This window comes from Episyrphus balteatus, chromosome 1, assembly GCF_945859705.1.
Source record: "Episyrphus balteatus chromosome 1, idEpiBalt1.1, whole genome shotgun sequence".
NCBI classification, from domain to species: domain Eukaryota; kingdom Metazoa; phylum Arthropoda; class Insecta; order Diptera; family Syrphidae; genus Episyrphus; species Episyrphus balteatus.
Genome location: NC_079134.1, coordinates 154,927,307 through 154,943,269, shown reverse-complemented (window position 1 = coordinate 154,943,269; position 15,963 = coordinate 154,927,307). Strand labels below are relative to the sequence as shown.

At 27.2% G+C, this 15,963-nt stretch overlaps 1 protein-coding gene across 2 annotated transcripts in view; it reads right to left on the bottom strand.

The window, feature by feature from the left end:
* Nucleotides 1–15,570, bottom strand: part of LOC129906805 (uncharacterized protein DDB_G0288805) — a 298,594-nt gene extending 283,024 nt beyond the window's left edge. The window contains exon 1 of one of the 2 annotated variants that reach the window (XM_055982727.1): nucleotides 14,365–15,570. In XM_055982727.1, the coding sequence (XP_055838702.1) occupies nucleotides 14,365–14,385 (21 nt within the window). In that variant the 5' untranslated portion in view covers nucleotides 14,386–15,570. The remainder of the gene's footprint in view (nucleotides 1–14,364) is intronic. The other variant, XM_055982728.1, reaches the window with a different exon arrangement.
* Between the last annotated feature and the right edge of the window lie 393 nt (nucleotides 15,571–15,963).

The following is a 15,963-nucleotide window of genomic DNA, read 5'->3' as shown; positions in this document are numbered from 1 at the left end:
CTTCTCCATCATCGTAATGTTGGTTTTGATTAAAACCTCGTATTTTTTTTTTAAACGAAACCAATAATTGCCCTATAGAGCAAGTAAAAAATTCCCATAAGGAAGGAATTTTTATATATTTTTTTTATTGTCGTTTTTTTTAAAGTTTTTTTTGGGTTGGGGTCGAAATGCTGTATGTTGCAAAATTCTGTATTCAAAATACTGTATGCTAAAATACTGTATGTCAAAATTCTGTATGTGCAAAATGCTGTACGAACAAAATTCTGAAACTCAAAATTCTGGTTGGTCAAAATACTGTATTTCAAAATTCTGTACATCAAAATTCAAAACGATATTTTTTACAACATTTTTACAGAACTTTGAAATACAGATTTATTTAAAAGAGGTTTTATTATGAATTCATTTACTTTTTACTTTAATAATTATGTTTGTATAAAATCACAACTTTACTGTCAATAATTATATTTAAAGCTAGTATTATGGTGTTTTTTATCAATGGAAAATTCTTGAATAATACAGTATTTTGCAGTACAGAATTTTACAAAACAGAATTTTGCAAGTCAGTGCTTTGTTCATAAAGTATTTTGACATACAGAATTTTGTATTTAACGTATAATGACATACAGAATTATGGTCTTACAGTATTTTGACCCCACAGAATTTTGTCGTACAGAATTTTGACAAGCAGAATTATGACCCGCTCCCGTTTTTTTTTATAATTGCAAATCTTCAAAACATAAAAAAAAACAATGCTTTGCCATTCTTATGAAACTATTATCTGACACATAAATCTAAAATTTCACTGATCCGTTTTCAAAAAAATAATTTTTCAAAAAAATTATTTTTTCAAAAAATAATTTTAAAATATTTTAAAAAGTCCTAATTTTTTTTTTTTTTAATTTAAAATACGGCTACTTAAACTTTTTTTTTGTATAAAAGTTATCGTTGAAATCGGTATAGCAATTCGGTTTTGAGGAAAATTGCTCAACTGGTTTGGGCTGTAGGTCAAGTAGACAGACAGAAAAACATTGCACAATGCACTTTTTTCTCATTCTGTATCATCGGAATGTCAAGTCTGATTTTTACATGGAGTTGGTTTTTTTCACCAATCATAAACTTTTCGTATAATCCAAGTAAATATAATAACCTCCCTGAAAACATAATAAAGACGGACTTGTGAAAAAAGGTTCAATTCGAAGGTATTTTTTGAACTTAAAAAAAATTTTTTCTAACGGTTTGAATGTGTCTTACTGTTTAATTGAAGCAAATGGTAGCCTTCATAGTTAAAATAAACAAACGCCTAAATAAAAGTTCCCTAATAAACATTTTTTACACATCACTGTACCCAAGAAAACTCATGTAAAATAAATGAGCGCTGATATCCTGATAATTGGGCTAAAGTATTCTCACAGATAGATAACGATGAATTCTTTATTGTGAAAGTGTTGATGATCTCATTATCCTGGTGGGTGTGAATAAAACAAAAGTAAATATAAGCAAATAGGTATATTTGAGAATGCATTTCCTTTATCTTAAGAAAAACAAATCTTTAATGATTTAAAATGGTCTACTTTCAAATAACGTCATTTCAATACTGGTTTGGCCTTTTAGTGATAAACTTTTCTTCTTCGACTTTTTTTTTCAAACAAAAAGACATTATTCTATCTATTTCATATCTCTTAAAAACTATTAAACTGAATGAAGTTTTTGAAGAGCTCTTACGCCTTTTAGATATAACTTTTAAAGTCGTTTCATCAGTAGAACTTTATCCACAGACTTTCAATATCAATTTAAAAACATTTTTTTTTTTTTTTCTTCCAAGAAATTGAAAATCAATATTAACCGATGTGAAAAAAAAGAAAGAAAAACTTTTTTCTTAAACAAAAAAAAAAAGAAAAAAAAAAACAATTTTTATACTCGAGTTTGCGTTGATGGAATTTGTTAACGTTTTTGAGAGACATCAGCTGATGACTCTGCTTGTTGCCATTTGCCATCAGTGAATGTCCTTTTTACTTAGCCATCACACGAACAATATTGCCAGACGTGACAAGACTTTAAAGTAATCCATGTTGAGCAGGTGAAGCACGCGCGCGGTGTAGAAGAAGTAGTGTCTCTAAGGGTACCTTCTACATGAGGCGAGCAAGCAAACTGCAAGCAAGCACGCAAGTATGTGTTTGTTTGTTACAAAGTGTAATTGGAAATTAATTGACCTGTACAAGGTGTTTTTTTTTCTCTTCTGTTGTACTTTGGGGACACTCTCATGTAAGTAGCACGTAATATGTTCTTGATTTTATTTTTTTATATTTTTTGTATTGATGACAGACAGGTATGAACACATTTTTTTATGTTCGCAGGTTTTGATTGATGGCTGGATTTATGTTTTTCCTCCTCATTTTTTTTTCTTTTAATATAAAAGAATGTTTGATTGATTAACATGTTTCATGTCTGTTTTGGACAAGTTAGTTTATTTTAATAAAAAAAAAAAAAAAACAGGAAAGTAAATCACCTGCCAGGGGAATGAATGGGTAACATCATTTACGTTTTGTGTTGAATGGATGATTTCAAAATATATTCTGAGAAATGAAGTTTATTTTTAAAAGAGCCAACACACTTTATTATGACTTGATTATGGGGGAAACTTTTTAAAGAATTCTTTGAAAAAAATTATTGAAGTAGTTTTTTGTGTGATGCTTTATAAAACCTTTATAAGAACATTATAAAAGAATGACACCTTGTCGAAGAAAATGCAAATCCACCGAGTGAGACATAGAAAGAAAGGTCTCTTGAAATTATGTTCACAATTGAAAACCCGAAATTAAAAATCTAAATTTTTTTTGGGTTTTCGAAAAAAATCGAAGGGAACCCCTTTTTCAAAAAAAAAAAAAATACATTTTATAAATATTTTATCCAAATCCATCGAATAAGACATATAAAAGAAAAGGTCTCTTGAAGCTCTTTTCACAATGAAAACAAAAAATTAAAATTCTATATTTTTTTTTTGGTGTTTTCGAAAAAATCCAAAGTTAACCCCTTCAAAAAAAAAAAAACATTTTAGAAAATTTCATCCCAATCCATCGAATGAAACATCAAAAGAAAGGCTTCTTGAAGCTCTTTTAGTAATTGAAAACCCAAAATTCAAAATATATTTTTTTTTCCGATCTTCGAAAAAATACAAGGTTAACCCCTTTTTCGAAAAAAATGCATTTTTAAAAATTGCATCGAAATCCAGCGAAATCCATCGAGTGAGAATTAAAAGAATGGTCTTTTTATTTGAAGCTTTATTAATTATTGAAAACCCAAAATTTAAAATCTATGTTTTTGTCCGGTTTTCGAACAAAAATCCAAAGTTAACCTCTTTTTCGAAAAAAATGATTTTAAAAATTTTCATCAAATTCCATCAAGTGAGAAATCAAAGGAATGGTCTTTTGAAGCTTATTTCATTATTGAAAACACAAAATTGAAAATCTATGTTTTTTTGGGTTTTCGAAAAAACATCCAAAGTTAACCGTTTTTTCGAAAAAATGATTTTAAAAAATTTCATCAAATTCCATCGAGTGAGAAATCAAAAGAATGGTCTTTTGAAGCTTATTTCATTATTGAAAACACAAAATTGAAAATCTATGTTTTTTTGGGTTTTCGAAAAAACATCCAAAGTAAACCGTTTTTTCGAAAAAATGATTTAAAAAAATTTCATCAAATTCCATCGAGTGAGAAATCAAAAGAATGGTCTTTTGAAGATTTTTTCATTATTAAAAACTCAAAATTGAAAATCTATGTTTTTTTGGGTTTTCGAACAAAAATCCAAAGTTAACCGTTTTTTGAAAACATGATTTTAAAAAATTTCATCAAATTCCATCGAGTGAGAAATCATAAGAATGGTCTTTTTAAGCTTATTTCATTATTGTAACAAAAAATTGAAAATCTATGTTTTTTGGGTTTTCGAAAAAAAAAAAAAAAATCCAAAGTCTTTTTCGAAAAAAATGATTTTAAAAAATTTCGTCGTATTCCATCGAGTGAGAAATCAAAAGAAAAGTATCTTAAAGCTCTATTCATAATAATTGAAAACCCAAAACCAAAAATCAATTTTTTTTAATGGGGTTTTCGAAAGTTTGTTGTTTTCGAAAAAAAAAATCCAAGGTTATAACGACAACGTTTATATTGAAGAAAATAATGTGAGTTTGAAAAATTGTCTAAAAAAAGTATTTTAAAAAATGCCACTCAAATCCGTCGGGTGAGACATCAAAAGAATACAAAAATTTCTTAAGAATTTAAAAAAAAATATTTTGTTTAATTTCTGACGAATTTTTAAACTTATTCCTTTTAAAAATCTCTCCTGTTTAGAAAAAATTCAAACCAATCAAAGGTTTTTAGGAACTCTATGCATTTTTAATAATTCTTTAATGTTATTTAAGTATATCTTCCTTAATAAAGACCAAACGATGCAGAAGATCAAAAATAAAAAATTTCTCCAAATATCCTTTTAATTTCCTATTCAAACGAAAAAAAAGAAAATTATAACACGTATATAAAAGTTTCTTTAAGAAAAAAAAAAAGATCGTATTGGTTTTTCATGAAATACCCTTGGGACTAATGATATTGGAAATAAGGGACACGCCTGAAAAGATTTTTCCTCGCACATACTTAGCACACGAATTCACAAACACATAGGTACACTTTACGCCTGACTTGTGTCCGAACATCCGGCCATTCGTTTTACTTCCGCATAAAACGATAACGACGACTCTTATGAGACTGCCATATTATATCCTGTTTATATATTATATAGCTTTACCTACACATATCTACATCTACAACATAAGGTTTTCTCTAGTATAGATTCACTAGAAAACACAACTTTTGATAAACAGGATTCAAAAAAGGTCCTATTAAGGGATATTTGATAGAGGTGTAGAATAGAGAGTGATATTATTGTGTATAGCATCGCCAAGGATATTTTGATTTTTTTCCTCAAGGAGTGATATGATATTAAATAAAAGACTATACCGGAAGACCAAACAACTATTTCAGGAATTTCAAATTCACCTATACAATGGTCAAGTTATGGCAGGAAATACGTAAACAAAGATAAAGGTTATTGAGATCTAATAGGAGTATAATAGAGAGATGTGATTTGTTTAGAGATGATAAAACTTATTACGTGTGAGACATTCAAATGAATGAAGAGATAATTGTATCCTTAAAAGGTATAAATTTAGGTTTTTTGTGTATTTTCGTAAATTAAGATGATTTGAAGATAAACTTGTTTTAAATGTAAACGTATTTTTTTAAAATGAATACAATGTCGGTGTCAATTTATATTCTTTATTTGATTTCAGTGAAGCAACAAGTAATTACAAGACAACTTATCATTATACAACTCATCATAAAACCAACTTTTTGTTCCAATCTTTCTTCCCTAAAGAAAAGCCTTACCTTTAATCCATATATTAACAATTAAAAAACTATAATTTCCCTCTCAAAGTCGTATGCACAATACAAATTCTCGATATCCTTTTATGAATCTAATGTGTGAAGCTCTTCAGAAAAACTCCTCTGACATTTATTTGCACTTATAACACACACAGACACAGACTCAAGTGGTTGTCATGTCACATATCGTTTGTCATCGAATAGATGATAGCAGATGATAAACTTTTTTATACATATTTCAACTCTATTATAATATTGAAATCCTTTATAATGTATGTCGTCTATGTTTGCATGGATGCATGTCAATTTGTGAGATGACTCTCAAGTACCCTAAATCAGTTCCAGGCATTGAGTCTACAATATAATCCTTTATGAGTTGATTTGTTTTGTTGTTGTTGTTGTTGTTGAAGAAGAATTTAGCAAAAGCATACTTATGTAAAGATGTGAAAAGATGAGTTGTTATTTAGGTCAATTCTTAGGAATATGGAATATTTTTTATTAAATTAATTTTTATAAGGACTTCTAGGAAAAAATAGGAACATTTTCATTGTAACATTATCCTTTTTAGTTATATTCTTTAGAATCTATATGATGGGAAACATTTGTATATTTTACCTTTTTTTGAAAACATAATATTTTGAAGACCTTTTCTATGAAAAAGTATTCTTAAATGTCTATCAAAACTGGAAGTCTTTTTTTAAAACCACTTGAAACCGAACTAGAGAGCATAATAATTGGAAATATCATCCTTCTCTTGATAACATGCCGAATTATAAAAAAAAGTTAATATTTTCCTGATTTTATTCAATGAATATCATTTGCCTTTAAAAAAATGATTCTCTTTGTTTTTCTTGAAAGATGAAAAATTTCATGTTACTATTATATTTGATTTGGGTATAATATTGAAACAGTTGTAGATATATTTTCCTATATGTACCTACTTTACAAAGTTCAATCTGTAGGTGAACCTTCATAATACATCAACATAATATCCGTAAATAACTTCTTCTCAACCCACAGTTCAAAATCCTAGGAAGCATTAAAAATTCTTTTAAATATTTCTAAGACTTCATTGTAAAAAGAAGGAATATCTTAGAGATGATTTAAATTTTTTGAGTGAAACCTCAATAAATGTTTTGTTATATTTATAGAAAACATCTTTCTTCCTACTCAAACCTAGATATAGATTTTTTCATGGGCAATTACAACAGTAAAATTTTATGCATGGCTGTATCTTTAACAAAATAGATGCATGAATAAACAATTTTGGCTTCGAGATGACAATATCATTTATTTTAAAAATTAATGAACAGTTTTCATAACATAATTCGAAAAAAACGTGTCGCTTAAAATTTCCACTTTTCAAACCATTTCAACGATTTCAAATTTATTCAAACAATACAAAAAAAAAAAAAACTATTGCATGTCACAAGTTCATATTAAAATAATTACAGTTGTCGTTTTTTGGTCACATTGAATCAATTAAAACCTATTCAAAAAAAAAAACGTCACTCATACGCCACAGTGCATATTTTTAAACACTCTTTTCTAGCTTTTGACAGTCAATCAATATATTTTTAGTGCAACCGAACGATTATATTTGACGTATAATGTCGAAACATTAATTTTATATTTTTGTATTTGGATTATTTTCAACAAAAAAATGTTTTTTTTTTTCACTTTTTAACATTTTTTTTTTGTTAAAGACTTTGGTCATTTATAGTCAATATAAATTTTTTTTGTGAAAATTCAATCGAATGTAACAAAAAAAAAAACGACTTGATCGATTGAATTGAGACTTTGTAGAGTTTTTCTTGATTTTCCAAATTATTAAAAAATAAATAAAAAATACTTGATTTTTGTGGAAAATTAAATCAAGATTTCAAAACACTCCTTAAATGTCTTGTGCAATCACCGGTTACTGATGATTAAAGGCAAAAAGATCCTTTTCCGTTCAAAGTTAGATATCTAAGCGTCGAAATGTTCGCATCAAAATTTAAAAAAAAAAAGGAAATTTAAGCTGAATGAACAAGTATTCAATAGGATTGAGTCGAACACTTAGCTTGAAAAATGTTTTCATTGTAAGTTCTCTAAATTAGAAAGTTCGAGCTTCAAAGCACTTTTTTTTTAATTACAGTGCGATCATTTTTAAGGGAAATACAATCGCTTGAAAAACCTCAAAAAAATTGGAATTTTTTTTATCCCTAAATTTTTTCGCTATTGCATTTTTATATGAATATTCTAAAACCAATCAAAACTCTTACAAGACTTCGTTTCTAGTAGAAGTAGGTATGCAGTTAAATTTTTTGCATAAGAGAAAATTAAAAAAAAAAAATATTCAAAGAATCATTTAAATCGCGCTTATTAAAAAAAAATATTTTTTAATGTGTAAGTTAACTTTCAACCATTTTTCAAACAAAAAGGGATACGATTAATGAGAAATAACACTGGTTAACAAAATTAAACTTTTTTTTTGTTGCCGAAACAAAAATATACTTTTCCGAAGGTTTTCGGTGTGCTGAAGTCGAATCCGAAGTCAAAAAAAATTAATCCGCTCCCGTTTTTTAAATATTACCGTTAGAACATCTCAAGTAGCACAAAAGTCTAAGATACACCAAAATATTTGGTGTATTTTTTGCACTTTCGTGATATGCATTTTGAATATAAAAAATACACCATTTTCTCGTATAAAATAAACTCCGGTGGTTAAAAAAATATACCGATTTTGGTGTATAAATGGCACTAGTGGTATATTAAATGATCTGTTTTTGGTGAAAATTATCCCTTTGAAATTGAAAAATACACAATAAATCTATGGATAAAATACACCATTTAAATTATTCTGATTTAAAATTTGAACCAAAGTTTATTTTTTATCTCAAACAGTTTGATGAATTCTAATTCACACCATTTCTTATGAAATAAATGAAAATGAATTTTTATTCACTTTCATAATATTGCCATAAGAAACCAATGGTTAAATATGATTTTGTTTGCCAAATTTTAAAACGAAACACATTCTATCTACTAATTTTAGATGCTACCCCCTCTAAAAATCGAGCGCCTCAAAAATGTCAGTGAATTAATGATTTTTTTTTTCGATTTTAAGAATCCATTTTTCAAAAATTATAATTTTTGTGTTGTTTTACATTTTTTTAAGAAAAGTTTTTTTATAATGAATCTAAAAAACTAAGAATGCGGGACTATTAGGTCGATAAATATACTATTTTAATAAAATAATTAATCGCTGTCTTCTATTTTTAAATGGCGTCCATTGAAAAATATGGCGTCTCCCACATATGCATTTTGGTGAATTTTATGTCCACAGGGTGTGCTTCCTACACCAAACAGAGTGTACAAAATAAACCGTTTTGGTTGATTTCAGAATCAAATAATTTTATGCACCATTAATGGTATATTATAAAAACAACTGAAAATCGGTGTATTTTTTGCACGGAATCTTAAAAAAATGTTGAAATTTTGTACAGAAAAGACAGTGGTATAATTTTTATACCACTAATTTTGAGAAATACACCATATTTTTTCAATTTTCTCAATTTTACACCAAAATTAATGAATTTACACCAATTTATACACAAGTGTGCTACTTGAGATGCAGTACTTCGGACCTTATTCTTTTATATAAGGAAAATTGTTTGAGTATATTTAGTAACGGAACTATTTTCCACCTTTTTAAATCTGTTTAAATCCTTCCGATATCTTTTTTACTGCCCAAGATATCCTCAGTTGTTTGGTATTTTTATAAACTTTATAACGTCATTATCTCCTTTATAAAATATAAAGCCAAACCCACTTACTTCATTTTATTATATCTCGGGCAATACAAAAGATATTGAAAAGATCTAAACAGGTATCGAAAGATGGAAAACAGTTCTTGTAGAAACCGTTACTAAATATTCTCAAACGATTTTCCTTATACAAAAGAATAAGGTCCGAAGAACAGAAAAAAACATTTTTTTGCATTTTCTAACGGTAATATCTCAAAAACGGGAGCTGATTAGTTGTTTCTGACTTCGGATTCGTGTTCAGCCCACCGAAAACCTTTGGAAAAGTATATTTTTGTTTCGGCAACAAAACCCTTGTAAACCAGTGTAAAAAATTGTGTTTTAATTTTAATATAACGATTTTGAAAACATAAATAATTTATTTTAAAAAACAAATGCTTTTTAAAAATCTACAAATTAGAATAGCGTAGAAAATATGAGTCTATTTTACAAAATATACTATTATCTCCTTTTTGAATATATTTTCTTAAGTTTCTTACAATATTTTTATTTTAAAATTTTTTTAAAAGGATAAATACCGATAGGATATTACTAGTCGTTACAAAAATGGTCATATCTTTATAATTTATTCATAAATTTTGAAGAAAATTATTCTTTTAACTTTGTCAGAAAGTGTTTTACACATGAAAAATTTAAAACTATGAGGACTCGAAAGATTTAGATTTTAAAGAATTATAGCCCGATATGCTGGGAAAATAACGACAAAAAACTTTGAAAAATCATATCTCAAAAACCTATCCATAAACATTTTATTAGATAAGATTTTTGAGTTTTCTGGACTCTAATCTATACGAAAAGTATAACGGTACTTGGTGACCAAAAATTTTTTATTTTTTTGTAAACTAGTGTAATTACTGGCATTTTCTTAAAAATTGATCTAGAAAAATATTTTTTTTAGTAGTTTAGTACTTTTCCACATTTCTTTATTGATTTCAATAAAAAAAAAGTCGAAAATAAAATTTTTTAATCAACTTTTTTGCTTGAAAATTACGCTACTTAAAATTTAAAACTATATACCTACTATAACTAAAAACACATTTTCACAAAATTTTATCATAAAAATAAATTTTGTTTGTTTATATTAAAAAAAAATTTGAAAACAAAAGTTGTGCCTAAATCTTTTGATAATTCAAAACTTTTATATTTCACTTCAACAAAAAAAAAAAAAAAAAAAATGACGAAAACAATTTTCAAATAAAAGTTAAGCGATGATCTATTAATCTTTTGAACCTTCCATCAATTGCAATAGAAAATTCGGGCTGAATTCCGAATAAACTAAAACCGATTACATTTTAAGTAAACCATTAAAACCCTTATTATAAATCCCCACTTCAAGTGTTATAAAAGTAGGTTTTTTTTAATGAGATTACTGCAGTAAAACTTTTATATTCTCAAGAGAAGAGTCTTGAATTTTTGGAAATGATATAATTTGTGAAAAATAAAAACTCTCAACTCATGCATCAAAGTTTAAGTGTAATGATGAGAACTTGATAATCCAGAAGTTTATCCTTTTCCTTGGTTTTTATTTGCTTCTCATCGAAAATTGCTCAAATTAGCACTTCAAATATAAACTTCAAGTTTTCGTAACTAGAAACAAAAACATTTAAGTGCTCTTACCCCAGATTACAAAATGAGAACAGGAATTTTCCCCCCAAAAAAAAACACCAAAAGAAAAAGATAAAAGTTAAATTTCACATCAACCCTTTTTTTTCCAAATTAAATCCTCAAATAACTTTCACCTAAAAATTCAGACTTTAGTGCTTTTCAAACGACCACACCTTCTCTTTTACTTGTGGCACTAAAAACTGAAATGTTATTTTTTTTTTTTTTATTTTTTTTGGGAAAGAAAAAGTTCTTTACTCTTTAAGGAGAATACTTTAGTTCTATTTTTTGTTTTATTTTTTTTTGTTTTGTTAGAAAAAAGCAAGTCCTTGCTGCCAGTTAAGAGCAGAAAATTTATTTTCTTCTAGCTGTACAGTTATTCTAGGTGTTTGTGTGTTTTTGTATTTGTGCACAAAAAGTTAAGTGTCGGAAATACTCGTACATATTCGCATCGCCACCTACATAATGGTTTCTGGCACAAGGTAAAGTAAGAACTCACCTTAAGGATAGATATCATACAACACAAACATTTAAATAGGAAGACTCTATACGTTTTGCTGCCCCAAGGTAATAAATCTTCTCTTCGTCGAAAATAAAATAAAACAAAAAAAAAACATAGATATCCACCATGAATCTGTCTATGTTACTCATAGATATACTTTCACTATCTTTGCAATGAGTATACTCTCTTAAACTATAAATGGCATTCAAAAACAACTGAATAAGGATCAAAGGACTAGAAGGCAGACAAAAATAATTGCATCTTGCAACTGGGCATGCTTTTTAAAAAATATAATTTTGTGGTAAAATTCAAATTGGGAGTGATTAAAAAAGTTTTACACTCCGAGTGCTACAGTTGGGATAGTCCCATTTAACTTGCCAAAAATTTCTATTTTTAGGTTTAAAATAACAACAGAGTTTTTTATTTTGTCTAATAATTCTTAAAAATGCTTACAGAAATCGAATTTTTGCGAAATTGAAAATTGGTCACTACGGCGTATGAGTGATTTATTTTCTGGATTTACTTAAATTTTTGTTAGATTACTTTCGCATATGATGAAATTCAAATACATAATTTTTTAGACTTTTAAAAAAGCTATAAAGAATTTTGTGTATAAAAAGAAGACTTTAATACGTCTTTAAACCCTTTCAGTTTCAGTTTTTTAGTTACGGAGATGTTCCGGGAACCCTTTATTTGGTATATTAGATGGAATAAAATTATACTGAAAATTATTCTTATAAAAAAAAAAAAAATACAGTTCTAGATACATACCAGTTAGTTCAATCGGTAAAAATGAATAAAATACTTTGGTTAAAAGTTTTTTGGATTTTTTAAAAAATGCAAGGAGCTCACTCCAAAAAAAAAACCAAAAGCGATACGATTTTGAGTTTTTATCTGTTTTTAGAGCCCGATATTCAATGTTGATGTTTTGCTTTCAAATATCTAACTTTATCACTATACAGAAATCACTTTACTAAAATTTTTAAAATCTATTAAAGTCTGTCAAAATTTGAGTTATATAAAGAAAACAACACCTGAAATCATAAAAAACCACTGTAATTCAAGAAAACTGAAAAAAAATATACGGGAAAATTTAATTGAAATCAGTAAACAGTCAAACGTACCACAGAGGACTTGAAGTTTTTGACTTTAACTTAAAAATTCCGTAAAACGATGGGAAGTTTAAAACTTTGCACACACAAAAAGTGATATGTAAATTAAACAAGTTAAAATGAAAAATAAATGTTACTTAAATTTTCGCTAAAATGTTAGAAAAAAAAAACAAATGCAAATATTTTTATACACAACTTGCAATAAGTAATAAATAAAGTACTAAAAAGATTACTTACTAATTTTTTAAAAATTAATATAGATACTCGCCATTTTATTTGTAGTCGCAGTTAAAAATCTGTCAAATCGCATATAAATTTTAAAATTAAATTTAATAAAGTGTGAATAAATTTGGCAAAAGTTAAATAAAAAATCATGAATATGAGAGATTTTTACGTTTTTTTAGTGTATATAAAGCCTATATCAATTAAAAATAGATAAAAAATTACCTAAATAAGCACATCAAAATAAACAAAATATTAAAAAATATTTTTTTTAATTATTTTTTGTTAAAGTTGTGATTTTGAATTTTAATTTTGTTTTTGTAGTTTGGAAACTGTATTTTACAGAAAATATATTAAAATATTTTATTAATTACCTAATTCATGTGTTTAGTCTTGTGAATTTTTATTCATTTTCAATTTACTCTGAGAAAAAAAAACCTAAGAAAACAAACCGTTAAAAATTAAATTTTCTTTGATAATTTTTTAACTAACATAATTTTGTTCAAAAAAATTAAAATAAATAAAATTATTTACCAATTAATACAGTTTTAAGAAATTCTTAAGTAAAAGTCAATATTGTGTGTATTTTCTTACTTCATGTGTTTTTTGTATGTTTTTTTTTTTTGCTCTGAAAATCCCTGTTTTGTTGAATTAAAATTGTAATATCTTTCGATCTAACTTCAATTTTGGTACTTTTTTAGAAACAGCAATAACAGGGCAAGTTTTTTAAAATATTAAACCAGTGTCACATCGTAAAAAAATTTTTCAGCGTGTTGCTCCGAAAAAAATGTAAGAATTTGAATTTTTATAAAACTTGGAACTGTTAATTAATTTGCAGCAAAATGGCGCATGAAATAAAAAATATTTTGATAATTAATCTTTCTGTTTCTTATTATTAGGCAATGTTTTAGCTAAAGAATTCTAAAAAAAAAAAAAAAAAAAACAAAAAAAAACAATTATGGCCGGAGAAAGCAAAATACTGTTGCAAAGTAGGGATTTTTCGAAATTTCACAAAAACTGCATTTAATCCAAAACCATAAGGATTTAGAATGAACAAGTTACCAAATTCTGAGAGCCCTTAAGTTGGCCTACCAGCTTATTTCGTTTGATCCATTACTTTTGGGACACCCTGTATAAGGAAAATTGTTTGAACATATTTAGTAATGGTTTCTATAAGAACTGTTTTCCTTCTTTCAACACCTGTTTAGATCTTTCCGATATGATTTTATATTAAACAAGCACATAGTGTCAAAAATTAATTTTTACATACCCCATGTAAAAGGCAGGTTTATTGAAAAAGTTGAAAATTTAAAACAAAATCAGTACAAAATATTTTGATTCTTTTAACAAAAGTGCACTATTAGTTTTGCAATGTTTACACATTCTTGTATAGGTACTAAGTTATATTTTGTTCCTTTTCAGCAAAACACTACTCTCAAGCTCTCAAAGAAAATTGTATTTGTCTTGTAAATTGAAAAAGGTTGTATCCTTCTATCTTGAATGTTTTCAAAATTTTCTTTCTTCAGCCTAAATAGTTTTCTGTTGACTTTGTGTAGGTATCTACTATAGTCCTAAATAAATTTCATTTCACATAAATCCTATAATTTGAAACGGATATAAAAGAGATCCTCCATATATAAAAAAAGGTACCTATACAAAAACCAAGTTCTATATTGAATTCATAACTCACCTTCAAATGTTCGTTGTTCATTCTAATCCTTCTTCAGCAGGACAAAGAATCCTTTTCTTTTTACATACACAAAATGTATATAATATTATATTGCTGCCCTTTTTTTCTTTTTTAATAAACGCAACACATAAACTTGAATCTAAATCATGTTTTATTTTATTTTTATTTATTTATCTATTTTTTTTTTGTTGTTGTTTTATTTTAGTAGATTTTTACACAAAATCGTGTGGGGATAGTAAACCATCCAAAACAAAAAAAAAACGAAGAAAAACGATTTCATTAACTCTTCCACACCGTTGCATAAACATCCTGACATGTTATTTACATTTTTTTCATCATCATCTTGTCGGGTGTCATATGACAGGGCATTTTTTTCTTCCTCTTCTTCTTCTATTTCACTCACAAACACTCGAGTAAAAAATATAAAACACAAAAACAAAAAAAAAAAAATAACTCAAAATAGAAATGAAAAATAACAAAAAACCATTGACTTTTTTATACACGAGAGATGGATAGCGTAATTCTTTTTGGGTCGACAAAAATTCTATCTATGCCTTGGCCTCCCTTATTTTAGGGGTTAATTCTCTTTTAAATTCTGTTAAATGTAGGTTACACGGACACACTCTCATATATTTTTTTTTTCTTTCTTCATTCGAGATTATCAACACCAGCGATGACACTTCTTAAAAGCGGTTTGGGATATAACATCGAGAGGACCATCGGAGAGACCAAATAAAAAAGATTTGTTTGTTGAAAAAAAAAAGGTTACGTATACGACCGAGTGAACGCACAAATTTTTGTTTCTTTTTCTTCCGACGGACTTGGAGGATAGACAAATTTATTTGAAATGGAATTGGAGGAAATTTGAGGAAAAATAAAATCAATATTTAGAAGTTTTCTTTTTGTCTAGCGGGACTTGGGGAACAATAGAGAAACAACAAAATTCAAAAGTAGGACACTTTTAGTAATTATTCTTCAAAATTCTTCATAACTTTTTTCAAAACGCACATTTTTTTAAAATTCTTTTTAAATTAAGAAAAAGAAAAGGTTTGACCCTTTTTCTGTAATGACTCCGTTCAAAATTAAATTCTCTCTTCACGTTGACGGTTTTTTTTTTTTTAATTTTTTATATATTTTTGTTCTGGTAATCCTTCGAAGGAAGAAAAATCACAACTTAACACGAAAGGTTCCTGCGGCAAACTGAACTGCGACGAATTGTTTCTCTTCGATGAAAGCTGATGGTTGCGAACCTCGTTTTGTCGTTGTTGTCTGGTAAAAGCAAAAAAAAAAAAAGTTATCGTTAGAAAGTGTGTATATCATCGCATAGTGCCGGTGTAATAAGATACAATTGGATGTATACAGCACCACTCGACTCTTCAACCCCTAGCTTTGTATTGTTATTTTTTTCTGAAACGAAAAAAAAAAATTAGAAAAAAATCAGTATAGTAGGGGAAATCAGGAAGACTCCAAGCATATAATAAACTCTCGCAGACGCAGTTCAGAGACCTAGTTTTTCGAAGGAATTTTCATATATGACTTGTACACAATATGTCTGGGGAAATTGGCTAGGAGTGTCATGCGCTGTTGGTTGACCACATT